The sequence below is a fragment of the Sander vitreus genome, chromosome 20 (assembly GCF_031162955.1).
Source record: "Sander vitreus isolate 19-12246 chromosome 20, sanVit1, whole genome shotgun sequence".
NCBI classification, from domain to species: Eukaryota; Metazoa; Chordata; class Actinopteri; order Perciformes; family Percidae; genus Sander; species Sander vitreus.
Genome location: NC_135874.1, coordinates 1,634,591 through 1,652,500, shown reverse-complemented (window position 1 = coordinate 1,652,500; position 17,910 = coordinate 1,634,591). Strand labels below are relative to the sequence as shown.

Below are 17,910 nucleotides of genomic sequence, written 5' to 3'. Positions count from 1 at the left end.
AAATCATTGTTTTATTCATTTTTCTTCGCACAAACACCATCCATTCTCTGGTTGCAGCTTTTCCAATGTTGAGGATTTGCTGCTTTTCTCCGTTTTATATCATTGAAAACCGAACATCTTTGTTTTTTAAACATTTTTAGACAGCACAATTAATCATTTAACGTGAAAAACATCAGCAGATTAATCAAGTTTGTGATTTGGGGCTTTCGAAATAAAATGACTTTTGACTAAGAAGGCAGTTTTTCGAAATACTATCCCTTACATCCACACTGCATCTTAAACAACTTTAAATCTCTGCATGGCTGACTTAATACAGCCAGTCAGCTTCATTCAGCTCTGATCAAACACACACTGTCTGCTACATTTCAGGATGCATTCGGTGAAGTTGTACATCTCGATCAGTGAGTCACTCTCACTTTCTGCCTGCTGCATCACCAATGGCAACGACGGCTATTTGAAGAGCCGTCAATGCTTCTACGCTTTCGCCACCTGGTGAATGCCACCAGTGGAAAAACTACAATCATTCCATCTCAGAAAAATCCTAAAAATGTATAAACTAGAGCTCTGCTTACCTGTGCAAAGGGGCACTGGAATCCCCATGTACCATCAGTCCCTCACTGTCTCTCTCTATCGCTCTCTCGCTCTCTTTTTCGGTCCAGCCGGCTAATGGCAAAAACACTCCGGTGCCACCACAACACATGAGGAGGGAGCGCAAGACAACGGCGGCTGGTCAGGCGCATGGCAGCCAAGCACCGAAGCCATTCCCCTCCCATGCCTCTTACATAAGAGACCAGATGACATCTGAACAGGCCCGAGGAGGGTGGGATTAAAGAACAAGGGGGAAGACGAGAGGAGGGGGCACGGCGGACAACAGGGACAGCAACAGAAAGGGAGGAAGAGGAGGGAGGGAGGGAGGGAGGGAGGGAGCTGCTGTTCGACAGGAAGTCAAATAGGCAACGGCAAGGCAGAAGTGAAGTGAGGGAACAAACACGTACAGGAATACACACATGGGAGATAGAAAAAAAAACTCTTTACTTGAAGGTATCTACATAAGAGTGACATGACACTGTCATGAACACATGACACTGTCATGACACATGAAACGTAACTGACAAAAACCGAATGACACTTACAGAAGCGTTATGACTTGTTCATAATGTTTATGACACGTTCATGACAGTGTCATGTCTCTCTTCTGTAGATACCTTCAAGTAAAGAGGCTGGCAGGAGGAAAGTTCAAGGATCTCTCGCCTGTGGTCCGAAATCCAAAACAGCTGCAAAAGCCAAACTAACTTTGGGTATGAATGCAATACTGCATTACTGCAATACTTCATCTTAACTCATGTTACCAGCAGGTAAGGGGCATTCACGCCTGATTTCACTCCACTAGAACAGTTTGAGGACTTGTAAAAACGATCACCAGCTCCCAGAGCCTCTGTGACACTTTTTTATTAGTATTATTTTTTTAATGGACAGGACAGTTAGGTGAGAAAGGGGAGAGAGAGAGAGAGAGAGAGAGAGGGGGGAGACATGCAGGAAATGGTCACAGGTCGGACTCGAACCCTGGACAATCTGCATCGAGACACAAACCTCTATGTATATGTGCGCCTGCTCTACCCACTGATCCAACCCAGTCACGGTGACGCTAAGATGTATTTGCAGAGCGGAATGACAAAGCATCTTTCATGATGACTAAACACAAGAAACTAAAATAGATCATATATGGCGTTAAAGACTTGCAACTGGCCATGTGAGTAATTAGGACGCCAGGTTATTTGACCACTGATATTATTAGGGCAGCAATAAACGATCATTGGTATTACCAATTAATCGACAGGCTATTTTCTTGATTAAAGAATGAATTGTTTGATCAATACAATATGCTTTGTCCGCCTGACAGTTTGAAACCCAAAGATGTCCAGTTTGTTACCACTGATGACTAAGAAGACCTAATTCAGAACATATTCTGATTTTAGCAGGGACTTGTGGTCAATCCACCTATCGTACTACTACTTCAAATCAATCCATTTTGTTTGTCACGTTTGTACGAGGTACAATTCCAATGAAATGTTATCCCATCAGCTCCTTTGCAGCTACTTTTGCATGATGTCATGATTCAGCTCTGCACACTGTGCACACACACACACAAACAACAGATTCATATTCAATATCTGTGATTACAAAAGGGGCGCTACAATGCATCATTCATGGCAAACACAGGAAACGTCCTTAGAGAAATGTATCAATTTCAGGCTAAATATGCAGCCATTAACCGACTCCAGGAGCCAGAACCAAGCACGTTTCCTGCCTATCACGGCAACAAACGATTCGTGCACAACAAAGAGGCCAGGTTATTGTACATATCAATTCCATGGGTTACTGATGAACAGATAAGTGGTCCCGGCACTAATTGCATCAGTCCAAATCCCAGATGTACTATTTCAAACCCTTCTACTACTCACTTCTTCAGAAAGTCAACTGTTGCCATTATTGACTGAATGCTGCAATCTGACGTCTAATTGGTAGGATTCTTTCAGGGCATAATTACACTGTCCACACAGTCAAGAACAAATGAACTCAGCAACTTTCTCACACACACACACACACACACACACACACACACACACTACAGAGTTGATAGGAAGGAGGCAGTTACTGCACCAGTGTCATCATAAACACAGGAGACATTGGATGTTAAGCTATCTCAGCAACATCTTGTGACATTCAAAAACCTTGAAGATCAACCAGCATGACAGCACCAAAACTCGCATGCGCGCACACACCATTCATTTTTGAACTTATTTTAAATAACCTTGTTACAGTAGTATTTTACTCATTTACTACAGGTACTAGAAATCTAGGAATGCCAGTGTTGTGACACTATGTTGGCTTGTACAAGAAAACATGACATAGCGGTGGCATTTTCTTTGTTTGTCAGACACAGTATAAGCTCATATCAAATTATCACCACACATTTGACAGTTGGCTTCACTTGACAGGACAGCTACACTTGACTCAAAAGGACTTTTACAACGCATGGAAGATCAGCATTTTACTTTAAGCAAACCTGCCCATGACTAGGGCTGCACACAAACAAAATAACAGTTTTTTTTTAAAAGCGTCAGTGCAATATCACCTTGCGCAATAAACACATTGCAAAATACACTCATGGGTGTTTTGTTTGTTGAAAGACTATCATTAGAAAACTGGACATTAAAATGTAATTTTCATTCTTCTTTTTTTTGAAGATGTCTTGTTTGGGTTCAGTTCAATGTTCAATTCGTTCAATGAAATAATGTTGCAAATAATTTCATTTCCATTTTTTAATTCAACAAGCCATTTCTTGGATTTTAGCAGTTTACTGAAAGCAGCAGAAAGGCAGAACTGAGTACACTTTAACATCTGTTTGTTCACATGCAACACCGTTATCACATATTTCTTCATATTGTGCAGCCCTACCCATGACAGAATGCTTCCCTGGTATCAGATCTGCCCTGGAAACATCAGCCACTAAGCCACCACCTAAGCCACATAACATAATAAAGATCATATCCATAACAGTGTCAGTTGATGTTACTTATTTACTGTTACCAGCCAAAGCAGCAAACAGGGCAGCTAAACTTGTCTCAGGCCAGATTTACAGGGCTTTTTTTTTTTTTTTTTTTAAATCAACATCAGTATATTCAACAACGTTATTAAATATCTCATATTTTCTCATATCGTGCAGCCCTGCCCAGTACCGAATGCTTTCCTGACATCAGCTCTGCCCTGGAAACATTAGTCACTAAGCCACCACCTAAGCCAAATAACAAAATAAAGATCACATCCATAACAGTGTAATTTGAGGTTACCTATATTTACTGTTATCAGCTAGATAAGCAAAGTCTGCCATCAGCTGCATGGGGTCAAAAATCCAGCCTAGTTTAGGATAGCTGTCGTTAGCTTGGCCATGTTGGGCCTGGCAGCAGCAGCAGCAGCAGCAGCAGCAGCAGCATAATATTCAAAACTTGACAGCGCGATAACCTCACTAACGTTAGCTAGCGTTAGCAACGATAGCTTCCCGATAAACCGTTACAAAGCGTATGCTATTAACGCTTATTTCGTTAGCTAGCTAGTTGTCTCCTCAGAGAACACAAAACACGTACATATTATTGACATTGACACAATGCAGCCTTTTATCACCCTTTCAGTTTTTTATTTGAGCATTTTTTGGTTAATGCTACGGCTATCGCGGGTTAGCTCAAGTTGAACATGTAGCCTTAGCTTATTAGCCACCACCGGCTAGTTTTCAGTGCATCTAGCTGTTAAGAAAACATTGAATGGATAATAAACATGTGTGCTAATAAAATAACGTTACCTGGGCGGACTTGGGCGATCACCCATCATCCCAGATGTAAATACAGGGGGCAGTGCTAATGCTGCTACCGTTAGCTAGCGCTCACAGACTGACAGACCGACTTGGGAAACACACACCGTCCCGAGTCCCGAGTCCCGAGTCCCGAGTCCCGACCCCGACAAGCTGCAGCCGACCGAGTGGTTGTTAGCTCTCCAAACGTAGTACTTTACCTTGATCCTCTGTGGTTCGCAACGGAGAAGGCGGCGGAGGAGTTATCCTATGTTTGGAGATCTATCTAGCTGTGAGACTACCTCCAGCTCGGTGCAAACAGCAGGAAGATCTGGCCTGAAACAGCCAAACCCACGAGTACCTTTTTCCTTCCAACGGAATAATCCTCAAACTCCCATTAATAACAAAATACGGCTATATAAAACGATTATGATAACGCAATTACATTCCTGTTAATGATTCAATTGCTTGTCTTCCCCAAACCCCTGGATTTTGGTGTTTTCCTTAGCTCGTTTATGATTCGGGGCTGTTTCTTTTTCACCCTATTGTCAACACTGGCACACATAACAGACATGCACAGCAGCGTGCTTGACGGGTTAAGATCGACGTACGACGGCGATTGGCTGCCGGGAGCAATGTCAAGCGCTGTGATTGGACAAGGGGCGGTGTCAATCAGAGTGCAGAGGGAAATGAGGCTCTGAATCCGCCGGTTAGGTGGAGGAGAACGGACAAGGAAAGGCAGAAAGCAGTGTGCGCGGAGTATCTCCGCTACACAGCGCGCAGGAATGAGGCTAAACCTGTCCGAGGCCATGGGCCCAGCCCTTCGCTTCTACACTTTTTTACCCGCACTTGGACGGCAGAGTTGACCCAGCTTTACTGTACATTGACTATATTTCCAGCCCGCTGCGGAGCCGAAGCAGCGCGGTGTGAAGGAAGACTGGTTGTGGATTTCTGTGCAAGCACCGAGATTAGAGAGGGATATGTTAGCAGAAAGAGAGTTACATAACTATATAATATATAAGTCTACCAGGGGCGGTGCCAAACGTTTTAAACATTTGGGGCTACCCCCCTGTGGAGATTTTCTCCCCATTTACATCATATATGCACAATTCTTCAAGCCATTTTATATTAGAATGCCTAAAAATCTGTCCATTATTTGGGAAAAACATGATAGTTGCCAAAGAAAAACACCTTCATGTAAAGCCTACACTCTATTTTATATCAAATTGATCTCCAACTGTCTTTATCGTTCTGAAACAATAACACAACAAATGTTGAGGATGACTCCTGCCACCTTAAAAGAGGCACACATTGTCTGATTACTATTTTTTAATTACATAACGTAGGTAGGGTAGGAATGTGGCATGAACAGCATTACTAATCTCGAAACCTATTTTTGTTATAGTATGCTGGAGTAGAGTTCACACAAAGCATGTTACAAATCTGCTACGTTTGCATCCATCCCATAATAATCTGGGCTGCTCTAAATGCAAATCAAGGATCCCCAACAATGCCAAGTAAACGTGGTCTTCAATAATCTGAATTGAATATAATAATAATTTTTTTCTCAATTATATTACATTTCTGTAGGGAGTAATAGTACTACTACTAGTAGTAGTATCATAGAACAACCCCCCCATGACAATCATACATATACATATAAATGGCGATATTTCCCCAGTAACAGAACTTTTGCTCCATTGTTTTTAACTACAGCGGATTGATTTCTTTTTGTAGTCTTATCAAAAATGTCAAAGTTATAACTGCTCTAGAAATGCATACTTCTGTCTGCTAGTATGATTTGGAGAATAGTGTATATTTGCTTCAATCATAGAAGTGCATCTCTTCCAGAAGGAATCTCCTGTATATGTGCATTTAATAACGCAATGCCTCTCATCACCATGTAAATATGTTCTGTTTCATTAGAAGGAGGTGTGAATCACCACACTTTAATTTGAGAGCGAAAGCTGCTCCCTCAGCGCGATCCTGCTGTGATGAGCTGCTCCCGTGACTTCCACCATGGGACGCAGTAGCAGCAGTCGCCCTGCGGCAGCTTTAAAGGAGAAATAGTATAACAACAGCAAAAGCTCACTTTAATGGACATTTTGACAAATTAGTAAAAAATTATAATTTAAAACTGAAAATGTCAGAGAAATCGCAGCTGTGTCCCAATACCATACTAACTTCACAGAATGAATACAGGGTTTCACCTGCTATTATAAGACTTTAAGACCATTTTGGGCACCACCTAAGCCAAATGAATGTAAAATCAACGTGAGCATCAGATCTGATCATTGGAGTTGGTCCAGGTGGACTTCTTTAGCAAGTTTTGGCTATACGCTTTTTAAATGTTATTTTTCTATCATCTTCTCCATCTTTACCGATGCTTTAGATACAGATGTGGTGGTGATAATAATGGTCCTAAATTATGTTTTTTTGCATTTTCCACACTTTGGCGGCCATGATTTTTCACCTTAGGAGGTTGAAATTCGGCACGGAGGTCAAGTGTGTGTGTGAGGTGTGTCAGTGCCTGATAGAATTGCTTGGTTTCCCCCCAATAAAACATGATATACAGCCTATTTGGTACAGAGAAAACCCTATGAATAATAGCCTACTGGTTATAACAATCAGAGGTAAGGGTACTCGTACTTGTTGATTTGATTTGTTTTGTTTTTCTGAGATCTTCCTGGGGTTGCTCTGAGTAGGTTTACATCCTTGAGCATTAGTTTTGTCCTCCAGCGTGAACATACTTCGTACCCCAAACCTTCTGGTATGCAGTACAAAATTGAGACACAGGGGTAGTTTACTTTTCACCTTGCATTAACATGCAATCTGCATCTGGATATGGAATCTGGATCAGGAAAATGCAGGCTGGAGAAGCAGCATTCAGTTTCAGTGCACCACATATCAGGGGTGTAACGACGCATCAATCTAGATTGATATGTATTTTCAATGATCAAATAGAAAACATAATAAATATCATCTTTAAGATGCGCCTTTATTTTGAAATTCCCACTTTATATTTATTCTTTTGCTGGGCTGAATGAGGGTTTCTGCCACTGAGTCAGAGAGTGATGGTCAGAGTCTGGAGATGTTTTTTAGATGAAAAAAGGCTGATTTGGTGATGGATTTGATGTGAGTATGGAAAGAGAGGGTGGAGTCCAGGATTACACCAAGGTTGCGGACCTCAGAGGATGGGCAGATGGCACACCCATCAACATCCAGGATGAGATCTCCAACCTTGTGGAGCAGGGCCTTGAGGGCCACAAGCAAGAGCTCTGTTTTATTGCTGTTCAGTTTGAGTAGGTTGGTCAACAGCCAGGCTTTGATGAGAACAGTGAAATAACCAAAAGATGTATCCTGGAATTCATTCAAAACTTGAACTTGTTTAAATAAGTAATGAATAAATATTGTTACATTTGACTGCAAGACTCAATTACATTGTTAAATAGTAATTATTTAGGACTTTAATGTAATGTGACCAAACCTTCAATATGCTTTATGTGTCGACATCAAGAATAAATATGTTTTCTCTCACAACTAAAATGTAGAGCTGCCCCCCCCCCCAGAGTCCAGTCAGTACGACTCACACGGCGGTTTGTCTTGCTTCCTTCTTTTCTTTCTGGTAGCCGTGTTTTTTATGCGGCCTGGATTTGAGGCTCAACGCTGATTCGGACTTCATTGACTTCCTTTTCCCTGTGCTGAGCTCCTCCCCTCCTGGTTTCCACAGCAACAGCTGAGCGTCTTCTCCCCCGGTGACCAGAGCCTCCGCCGCCGCGTCCCACAGGAAGCAGCGCACCGTGGAGGCGTGGCCGCCCCCCAGGGTCCTCAGCAGGCGAAGCCCCCCGCCGTCACACTCCATCAGGTGGAGATCCCCGCTGTTCTGCCCCCCGACCACCAGCAGCTTCTGGGCCTCCTCCAGCCACCCGCCCCCCACCAGGTAATCCACGCCTCCCCCGTCGGCCAGCAGAGCCACGCCGCGTGCGTCCGCGGTGCTGAAGACGGTGAGGGGCTCGTCTGTGTCCAGCTGACCCAGATCCCACAGGTGGAGCCCCTCGTCGTGGCTGAGGCACAGCAGCTGGGTGTAGTCGGCGCCGCACCAACACACCGAGCCGGCCGACGAGTCGCTGTTACAGGTTGCGAGCAGCGCCTCGTCCTCTGCTCCCCGGCTCAGGTCAAACACATTCACGAGGCCGTCCGTGGAGCTAGACGCCAGGCGGTCCCTCTCTCGAGGGTGGAAGCGCACGTGTGTGATGTCGTCACTGTGTGACTCAGAATACACACCGAGGAGGCCACCACCTGGCTTTCGGACATCCCAGAAAACCAGGAAGCTGTCCTCGTCGTTGACCTGCTCGGTGCCGGCACACAGGAGCGCATCGCTGCAGCTCAGGTCCAAGCTGCAGTAGCTGTGTGACGGGTCGCTTCTAAACACCTGGGCTGCCTCCGTCCCGGGGCGGCGCACGTCCCACCCCCGGACCGTCCCATCAGCAGAACCGGAGTAGAGGAAGTCAGGGGAGGCGTGGGAGAAAACAACCCCACAAAGCGGCCCACTGTGGCCACGGTACTCTCCCAGCAGGTTCAGAGAGTCCTTGTTGTGAAGGTGGACGGTGAAGTTGGAGCAGGACACGGCCAGCAGGCCGGCCGGCTGCTGCAGGGCCACGTCCAGCAGGTAGGTGGGTTCCTCCGGAAGAGAGCGCCTAGCGATGGACAGATCTTTGAGCTTCTCCTCCAAACCCTCCATGGCAGCTCAGCGTGAAGAGATTCAACCACACTGAACAGGAAGACACATTTAAAAGTTGCGTTTCAGAAGCCAAGAATTACATTTAGTCCATTTAATCTCTCCGAAAAGCACACACCTTATGAAAAATGATGCACAACATAACAGCAATAATTGGTTAATAGGTTGCCTCTTCTTTTATGGCAAGACTCAATTCAAAATCCCGATCCTTTAATGTCTACTTGCTTATTGGCCATGCTGGTGCGCACATTAGGACTCACCTTTGGATGTTTTAGAAATCATTAGAAACCATTTTGCAATTCGGCATACAATCAGTAAACCAAATATGATTATAAACCAGGTCAATTTATTGCAATAACGTGTAGTTAGGTAGATGTGACATATGCCGAATTAGGCACAGCCAAATAGTAATCTGTAATGGTTCTAACTCGTATTCAATGTTGTTTTTATAATTACCATTAAACAAAGAAACAAAAAATATTAAAAAAAATGTAAATGGAGTTTGACATTGGCTTCTTTACCTTTGAGAGATTCGAGCAGAAATCGGGTCACAGTCCCCGTTTGAATCCTAGTTATTGTGCGTGTGTTATGTGTGATTATTAATGTGTAATAGGTTGTTATTTTCAACCTACCTCTTTGCCAGAAATGTCCACAAAATAACTCAACTTTGTAGATTACTTAGACACGTCTGTCGCCATTTTGGACACAAAAAACCCGCAATAGACTTTAAAGTTATTATGAACTATTTTAACATTAACGTTATTGAAAAACCTGCTAAATAGTGGCGTCACACCACCAGCTGAAACTTGAAAACACGCATGGAGGAAATACTCTGTGTTACCATATTTACGGTCGGGTCGTAACTCTCCCTCAATAAAAGGTTCCGCTGGTGTTTGATAACAAACTTTCAGATATGCTAATGTTTAGCGAATTAAAAAAAGAATAATAATCAAATAAGGAACTGAACTACCAGAAGACGTTGCTGTTAAATCAAACATTATTCAATATATTGTTACTTTAAAATAAGTTTTCTGCCAACTTTGATCCTATTTCAGGTAGGCTACGTGCCTTCTTTTACACGTTATTACTTAGTTTTGTTTTATTTTTGAAACTTAGTTTAATATATAATATATAAAATATATAAAACATAACATTGTTTCCTCAGTGTTATTAATAAAAAAAAAGAAATGTCTCATAAACTGGATTTGGGTTTCATCTGATAAAGGATAATTCATATTTTTCATTTTCTGTTTTTTTCCTTCCCATAATACCAATTACTGTAAATATGTAATGACTTACCTCACTGTAGAGGGATTTTGATATAGAAATACTCATACATGAGTTTTTAGACATATATTTGACATGTACCACTTAAGGTGGATTAGAACTTGAAAAATTGTGATTTTTCTATATTATTTGTATTATTATTATTATTATTAGTTACATCTATACGGAAACGCAAAGCCTTTAAACCCTTTCAGATGTTTTAGGATGTATGAATAGTAAGCCTATATCCTGAAAAAGTTAAGGCATTGTAACTACTGACAACCAATATATAGTAGGCTATAAATATTCCATCTTGTATAATATAAAAGAGCCTTTATTTTACATCTTTAAATGAAGTCCTTTACAGAATAGTGAAATCTTTAGTTCAGGCGTGAGTCCGGAGTCATCCAGCAGGTGGCAGCAGCAGCTTTCTGTTCTTTGTAATAAGGAGTTGATGTAATAACTAAAGAGTTCCAGCTGACCCAAATCTGAAGTGGCACAATTTTTGACCATAATTTCAGGTTAAAATAAGACCATGCAGACAGAAAATAGCTTTCAAAATCTGTAGGTGGACCCTGAGCTGTAATTCAATTCAGTTTTATTTATAGTATCAAATCATAACAAGTTATCTCAGGACACTTTACAGATAGAGGAGGTCTAGACCACACTCCATGATTTACAAAGACCCAACAATTCTAGTAATTCCCCCAAGAGCATGTATTTAGTGCGACAGTGGTGAGGAAAAACTTCCTTTTAGGAAGAAACCTGGGACAGACCCAGGCTCTTGGTAGGCGGTGTCTGACGGTGCCGGTTGGGGGTGTGATGAACAGTGGCAATAATAGTCACAATAAAGATAGTAGTCGTAGTAGTTCATGTTATAGTAGGGCACAGCAGGGCGCTATGGAGTGTAGTGTGGCACAGCAGAGCATGGGTGACGCGGCAGGACGCAGCAGGATGCAGCCAGACACTGCAGGGAATCGCAGAGCGTAGCTTGGTGTAGTAGGGCCACAGCGACAGCTGCACCCAAGACCCAGGTCTTGGTGCCACCCTATTCCAAGGCGATATTCTGGATGGAGAAGAAACATAAGGAGTCCGGGGAGTAAACTCCCCAGAGCTAGGTTAGTAACAAGCATTTCTGGGACTATGATGGACACAAAAGGAAACAAGTGAAAGAGAGACGAGAGAGCAGCTCATTGTGTCCTTGGAAGGAAAGAACTTCCCCAGCAGTCTAGAGTTATAATAGCATAACTAAGAGAGGCAGGCTAAATGTCTGCTCTCACAGTTAAAGGAAAAACCTTCAAAAGAAATCCTGCTAACAGACTGGACCGAAGACACTGATGGAGATTAAAACCAAGATATTTACACCACACCACCACAACATCACACCACCACACCACACCACAACATTACACAACACCACCACACCACAGCACATTACATTACATCAAATCATCACACCACAAGACAGACCTCCCCTGCGACCATTTCACAACGTTGACATGTTTAAAACCGCGAGCTTCTGTGGTTTACATATGAGGAGAGAAAAGAATCCTGTGGGTCAGATTAGAGTGGAGTAATATGAATGACCTGTATGGTTGGATGGTTTGGAGGACTGAATGGATGCACATTACCATCTGTGGATAACACGCTAAAATGATTCTTTAATTTTAAACTGTCAGATTAAATCCAACAATAAAATCTGCAGATATATATAAAAATAATACGTTGAAACTGCATTAAAAATAATCCTCTACTGTTCACAAATGAAAAACCGAAACTGGTTTTATAATGAAAACAGGGAAATATGAAGAGTTTCATTCCAAAATGAAAAATATGACACCTGTTTTGAATAAAACACAGTTTTCTTAACCTTCTTTTAAAGAATGAATCAACTTATTTTGCAGAAATAGATCTTTTGGTATTTGTTTTGGACAAATACACAACTAGTAAACAGGCAAAAGTTTAAAATCAAATGCTTTTGAGTTTATTTTACATTGACAAAAGTTTCAAAGTTACAGTGACTTGTTGCTAATTTGAAGGAAGGCAGTCATTTACAAACTCAAAGACTTGAGTCATTTCTTCCACATTAACACACCTCCAAAGTGCAAAAGGCAACACGACAGGACAGAATACAAAAAGAATTTTCACACAGAACATAAAATGTTCCTGAACAACAATAAAGGCACTAAAGAGAGGCGAGGAGCAGCGTCAGCTACACAGTTCAACCACTTTATAGATTTGGTCAAAGTGAGATTAGTTTTATAAAAAGTCTCTGAGATTCAGTGTTTAAGGAAGAAAGAAAATACCTCCAAAGGAACAAGCGCATGTTGGTGTTAGGAGCAGAGGAGGGGCCTCACGGTTCAAAGAAATGTCCATTTAGAAATTCCCTGATTTTGTTTGTGGCTATGAAGGGTGCTACAACAATGTTTAGCTTCATATATGATTTTATAATGTGGGATAAAGCTGGTGTTTTCTGAGGACTGTAACCACAAAATGTGTTCTTATATAACAAAAGTTTCAGGATGCTGTTAAAGTTTTGGGATGCTATGAACATTTGGGATTATAACCAATGAATTCAAGAATTATTAGTCCTGGATTACAAGAATATCTGACATTTCAATATCAATATTCAATATCAGACATTTCAACAACTAAATTTGGTATAACAACAAACACAATTTAAGATCCCACCAAAACACACACACTAAAAGTTTTGAACAAAGTTGGTGATTCAACCATATCACAAAATTCTGGATTACAAATAACTAAGATTCTGAACCATGACATATTCTGGGATTCTACAGATAATGAGATTACAACACAGTTTGGGAACTCTCCACCAGATCATACAATTATAATACGTCTCAAAGGGTGCTGTGCCACATTTCTGGATGACACAGATCATGAAAATGTTATTAGGGGATTTCAGGGTGCTGTAACAAATGTGAATTGTATCAGAAATGACATGGTATTTTGAGTTATTTGTCAAATTTTGTTAAGGTGGTTTATTGGAATCGATTATTTTCAATTGTTTTGTAGAGGGTTTAGTTGCGACATTTAACTGAACAATTATTAAAATCCATCTTCAGTTTGAAAGAACCTTCAGCTGGCTTCAGCTCTGCGAAAATAAACACAAGATGAAACACACACACAGTGCGCGTCACTATCTTTGTGGGGACCCGTCATTGACATAACGCATTCCCTAGCCCCTTACCCTAACCTTAACCATCACAACTAAATGCCTAACCTTAACCCATACACTCACTCTAACCAGAACCTCATTCTAACCCTAATCCTAAAACCAAGTCTTAACCCTCAAACAGACCTTTAACCTTGGGGGTTCCAGCATTTGACTCCCGGTTTTTGGACCCCACGAATACAGTTAAACAAGAACACACACACACACACACACACACACACACACACACACACACACACACACACACACACACACACACACACACACACACACACACACACACACACACACACACACACACACACACACACACATCCCCCAATATGGGTGGTGGCGGTCATGTGGAGGCCTCACAATGGAAACACAATTATCATCACTGTCGGGAAGTTTGGTTTAATCTCATTTATCTATCTCACTTCCTGGATGGCTCCTCCGTCTGCTGGAGGAAACTTCCTCCTGCCGGGGGAAGTAAACACCACGTGGTGAAATGCTTACAGCCTCTCCTGTTTATCACTGCTTCACTTCCTATCACCACACCACTGTCCCAACTCCGTCTGACAAATGTAGTTCCAGGTCAGAAAATTGTGTTGAGGGTTACTCTTCGCGTCAAACATCACAAGAGAAAGTATGCAGGTTTAATCAGCTGACAAATGAAATGACTGGATGTTTACCAAGCTTCTCCATACGGACACAGGAACTCTGACTCTCAACCTTTTCATGCACGAACTGATGGAAACAAGCTTTTTGAAATCTATTGGAACAGAGGCGACGTTTGAGACGAACGCAGCTCCACCACAGGATTAACAGAGTTTATGTTTTGTTGATGGACGAAAAAAAAAAAAGGGAACAGGGACAATTCCTGTTTCACAGGTTCAGAGAGGAAACCACACATCAAAAAGCTCAACAAACAGAAATATGTTCGTGCACGAGGCAAGGCCACAGGAAGTGAAAGGAGCCAGGCAGAGGCAACGCCTCATCCGCCTTCCAACCGACCAATCAATCCATGTGACATGTGATAACCTTAACCCTTGCGTTGTCCTCAGGTCAAACGGGAACCGATTTCAAAGTTTCTGTATCAGAAATGTTGCTTTCTTTTAACTAAATTGCCCCAAAAAATAACACGGATAGTTCCATACGACGCTCTTTGCGCGTAAAATGAAGGATCGGATCATTACTCTCATTGAATTTTGGGGGTTTTCATTGAAATGTATAGCATTTGAAAATAAACTGAAATGGTTTCCTGACTAAACGTTAGACATATACGAGTCTGTGATCCACTCAACATCTCTGATCTTAACTGCTAGTCAAAATAGTTCAAAACTTACACTTTAACTCAGAAAATAGGTATCATTTCATATAAATGAGGTTTGTTGACCATACATTCTAGAAATAAGTGTAAAACTAGTGGTAAAAGGTTGGAATTCAGATGATGTCGCACAGAATTGGGTGTTACATACCATGGTCTGGGAGAATACTCGATTCTGATTGGCTGCAGGGTGTCCATAAAAAAAGTGTTATAGGACACCTACTAAAGGAGTTCCGGTGAAACTGACTGTTGCTGCATTAAATCAAAAAGGAAATGTGAATATGTTATTTCCAACACTGTGAGGTGCTTCAGTGCCGCGTCCTCTGAACATCACAGGATGGAGCTAACACACACGCTGTAAGAAGTTACACTCTGAACACCACAGGATGGAGCTAACACACACGCTGTAAGAAGTTACACTCTGAACACCACAGGATGGAGCTAACACACACGCTGTAAGAAGTTAGTTATACTCTGAACACCACAGGATGGAGCTAACACACACACATGCTGTAAGAAGTTACACTGCCCCTCTGGACTGACTTTGTTTCACAGAGTCATCTCACATTCCGTTGACTGTTCAGGCGGACAGTAACGTTACACATCGCGAATACAATTGTTCGTAAGTCATATTGTTTTGGGGACAATGACATGACTGCATAGCTAGCTTCGACTGATTGCCAACTGTTCACAATGTCATTGACTTTGGATCTTGCTAGCATAGCATTAGCTCCCTGGCTTGTAGCTGAGCTGAAGGGTTCTATGAGCTGAGCGGACTATAAATATCTCCCGTTGCTACGGGAAGCAAGTCGTATCTAAGGTCCGTTCTATTCCCTGGAGCAGTGAACAACGTTTGCATTGCATAAGAACCTCATGGGATGGAAATGATTGTTCCAGGTATTAGTCCAACCCTCAGGCGTAACCAGGGAAACAGAGTTATTGTTTGAAAAAAAACGTTGTTTAAATAAATATATATATGGCAAATGACCATGGTATGAGCGGGTTAATGCCCAACGAGGTGTCCAATGTCAGGCCAACTTCACCCTTTCTGCCCGGCTCAGGGGGAACACAGTGCATTCATATTAGGACAGTACCGTACACCACAACAACAACAACAACAACAACATATTAGTCAGCTTCCTGCTGAACCACGGATGCCGATTAAGACTGATGAAAAGGGTTTTCTCCTCTGTTGGTTGTCAGTTCAGAGGGGAAAGGTCCCCAGCAGCACCTGAACGCACCGCCAACTGCCCTCAAAAAGTGCCCTGGAGCAAGGCACTTCAGCCACAGCTGCTGCTGTGGATAAACAGGAGGAATGTGTGAATCCAACAGCAGGTGTCTGTCCAAACGCCCCCCCCACTGGGACTGGGTATCGTTAAAAAAAAAAAAAATCAATCAATAGCAGTGCTGATACCGTCACTTCAATAACGGTTCCTGAATGCTACTTTTTACAATATCATTTTTATAAAATCCATTTTAACAAAAATAAATTACAACATTACACATAACTATTACACATTACAGCACAAATCTTGTTATCTTTCAGCTCCTACTACTCTGTGTGTAACGGAGAGTTTTTCCTGTCTTAGACAGCCAATCACAAACATCATTAGATCTTGGTAGAAGCATGCTGCATGCCGATTGGCTCACTGACGCTGGTGAGATTGACCCCTTAGGTAATTAATTGGGTATTGAATGACGAGGCATTTTTCGATACTATATAGAGTTAATTGGGTCGGTGCCTAAAAAGTACTGAATTGGGTACCCAGCCCTAGAAATGTGTGACATCGCTGGTGTTTCTGCTCAGTGACTGTAGTTCCAGCTGTCTGACTGGCTAAACTGGATCTCACTTTTCCTTCTTTATGCACCAGTACGTGTAACAGATGGTCAACTGAAGATCCATCTAATCACTTTGGTTGGATGGTTCTGGGTGGTGTTTGGTACCACAAATAAAACATTTTACACAAGAAAAAAAAAAAAAAAAGAAGGAAGAAGACAACCTCAACAAAAGGCCCACTCACTAGCTTTTTCCAGGGTTTTCAACCAGCCGATGTTAGCACATATATTGTATCTGCGTATACGTTGGCCGATAAGAAATAAAAAATAAGAAAAAAGTGATATTTAAAGTTCTTTCTCCACTTTGGAAAAACAAAGTACTCGGAAACACCAGAGCAGGGGGAATGAGAGAGGGGGAACACCAGAGCAGGGGGAATGAGAGGGGGAAACACCAGAGCAGGGGGAATGAGAGGGGGAAACACCAGAGCAGGGGGGAATGAGAGGGGGGGAAACACCAGAGCAGGGGGAATGAGAGGGGACACCAGGGCAGGGGGATGAGGGGAAACACCAGAGCAGGGGGAAATGAGAGGGGGGGGAAACACCAGAGCAGGGGGGAATGAGAGGGGGGAACACCAGAGCAGGGGGGGAATGAGAGGGGGGGAACACCAGAGCAGGGGGAATGAGAGGGGGGAACACCAGAGCAGGGGGGAATGAGAGGGGGAACACCAGAGCAGGGGGAATGAGAGATGTGTAAACGTAGCAAAAGATATTTGTTTTTAAACCAAAACGCAGCGATGTAGATGTACCCTAAGTGTTCATGGTTTGAGCAAGTATCCCTATGTCGAATGTTTCTTCATTCTAGAAAAAAAAATTTACAGAAATGTTTTTGTTGCTCCAACAGCAGCAGTGTTGTTGTAATATCGATATAATCTTCAGAGTTGGGAGTCAAAGTTCACGAGGACGCCGAGGAGTCGGTTTTTCTTTCTGACTGCTGTAATCAGAAACACTCCAGGTTATCAGATGGCCTTCACCTTGCTCTGGAAACATCTCACCACACATTGGGTTTCTGTGTGCGGATGCATCCTTTGTACATCTGTCCATTTGGACTCTGTTCAGATCTGCAGGTGGTTTAATATACACAGAAACACTACCTGAGCTGGTGTTGGATCCTCATGAAAAAACTGACTTTGGACTTGTAAAATCTATAAAATTCAATCTTGCTGTGATACGGCAGTACAGAACCAAAAACAGGTTGTTTCAACTTTCAGCAAAATAACTTC

The 17,910-nt window shown here is 42.3% G+C and overlaps 2 protein-coding genes across 6 annotated transcripts in view; both read right to left on the bottom strand.

Moving 5' to 3' along the window:
• Positions 1–4,925, bottom strand: part of ppp2r5eb (protein phosphatase 2, regulatory subunit B', epsilon isoform b) — a 53,909-nt gene extending 48,984 nt beyond the window's left edge. For 2 of the 4 annotated variants that reach the window (XM_078276825.1, XM_078276826.1), the window contains exon 1: positions 4,358–4,925. In XM_078276825.1, the coding sequence (XP_078132951.1) occupies positions 4,358–4,386 (29 nt within the window). In that variant the 5' untranslated portion in view covers positions 4,387–4,925. The remainder of the gene's footprint in view (positions 1–4,357) is intronic. The other 2 variants (XM_078276828.1, XM_078276827.1) reach the window with 1 other exon arrangement.
• A 1,496-nt stretch (positions 4,926–6,421) lies between these two features.
• On the bottom strand, positions 6,422–9,909 carry wdr89 (WD repeat domain 89). 2 transcript variants are annotated; one of them, XM_078278142.1, is made up of 2 exons: positions 9,716–9,909; positions 6,422–9,116 (listed from the first exon to the last, which is right to left on the bottom strand). In XM_078278142.1, exon 2 carries the CDS (start codon positions 9,084–9,086, stop codon positions 7,932–7,934), a length of 1,155 nt encoding a protein of 384 aa, XP_078134268.1. In that variant the 5' UTR covers positions 9,087–9,116; positions 9,716–9,909; the 3' UTR covers positions 6,422–7,931. The 2 variants fall into 2 exon arrangements, with proteins under 2 accessions (XP_078134268.1, XP_078134269.1); XM_078278143.1 differs by lacking the exon at positions 9,716–9,909 and adding an exon at positions 9,605–9,708.
• Between the last annotated feature and the right edge of the window lie 8,001 nt (positions 9,910–17,910).

Coding starts and splice junctions, on each gene's coding strand:
- wdr89 (XM_078278142.1), bottom strand. CDS start 9,086: ATGGAGGGTTTGGAGGAGAAGCTCAAAGATCTGTCCATCGCTAGGCGC.